General features: G+C 59.7%; 1 protein-coding gene across 1 annotated transcript in view; it reads left to right on the top strand.

Annotated features, from left to right (window-relative positions):
- ISG20L2 (interferon stimulated exonuclease gene 20kDa like 2) overlaps positions 1-710 on the top strand; it is a 4,028-nt gene that overhangs the window by 1,922 nt on the left and 1,396 nt on the right. The window contains exon 2 of the mRNA XM_014961280.1: positions 194-394. Coding sequence (XP_014816766.1) covers positions 194-394 — 201 coding nt within the window. The remainder of the gene's footprint in view (positions 1-193; positions 395-710) is intronic.

The following is a 710-nucleotide window of genomic DNA, read 5'->3' as shown; positions in this document are numbered from 1 at the left end:
ACATGAGGATGGGGGACACACGGAGATGGGGGGGACACGGAGACGGGGAGACAAGGGGACAGGGGACATGGGGGGACACACGGGGATGGGGTGGGGACCCCCGGAGCACCCCTGGAGTGGGGGAAGTGCTGCCGGGTGTCTTAAACCTTCTATTTTGTGCCCCCTCCCCTCCCCAACCCCTCCTCTTCTTCAGATCCTGCGCATCCTCTCCGGGAAGGTCGTCATCGGCCACTCCATCCACAACGACTTCAAGGCCCTCAAGTATTTCCACCCCAAAGCTCTCACCCGGGACACCTCCAAAATCCCCCTCCTGAACCGCAAGGGGGGGTTCCCCGAAAACGTCGCCATCTCCCTGAAACGGCTCACCAAGGCCCTGCTGCACCAGGACATCCAGGTACCAGCCTCTTCCTCCTCCTCCTTCTCTTCCTCCTCCTCATAGAATCATATGGGGTTGGGAGGAACCTCTGGAGATCATCTCCTCCAACCCCCTGCCAAAGCAGGTCCACCCAGAGCAGGTCCCACAGGAACGTGTCCAGGTGGGCTTGGGATGTCTCCAGAGATGGAGACCCCACCACCTCCCTGGGCAGCCTCTGCCAGGGCTCTGCCACCCTCACAGCAAAGAAGTTCCTTCTCATGTTGAGGTGGAACTTCTTATACTCAAGTTTGTGCCCATTCCCTCTTGTCCTGTCCCTGGGCACCACTGGAAAAAG

The sequence above is a fragment of the Calidris pugnax genome, unplaced genomic scaffold (genome assembly GCF_001431845.1).
Source record: "Calidris pugnax isolate Ruff unplaced genomic scaffold, ASM143184v1 scaffold371, whole genome shotgun sequence".
NCBI lineage: Eukaryota > Metazoa > Chordata > Aves > Charadriiformes > Scolopacidae > Calidris > Calidris pugnax.
The sequence above is the reverse complement of the archived record's forward strand: the minus strand, read 5'-3'. Positions and strand labels throughout refer to the sequence as shown.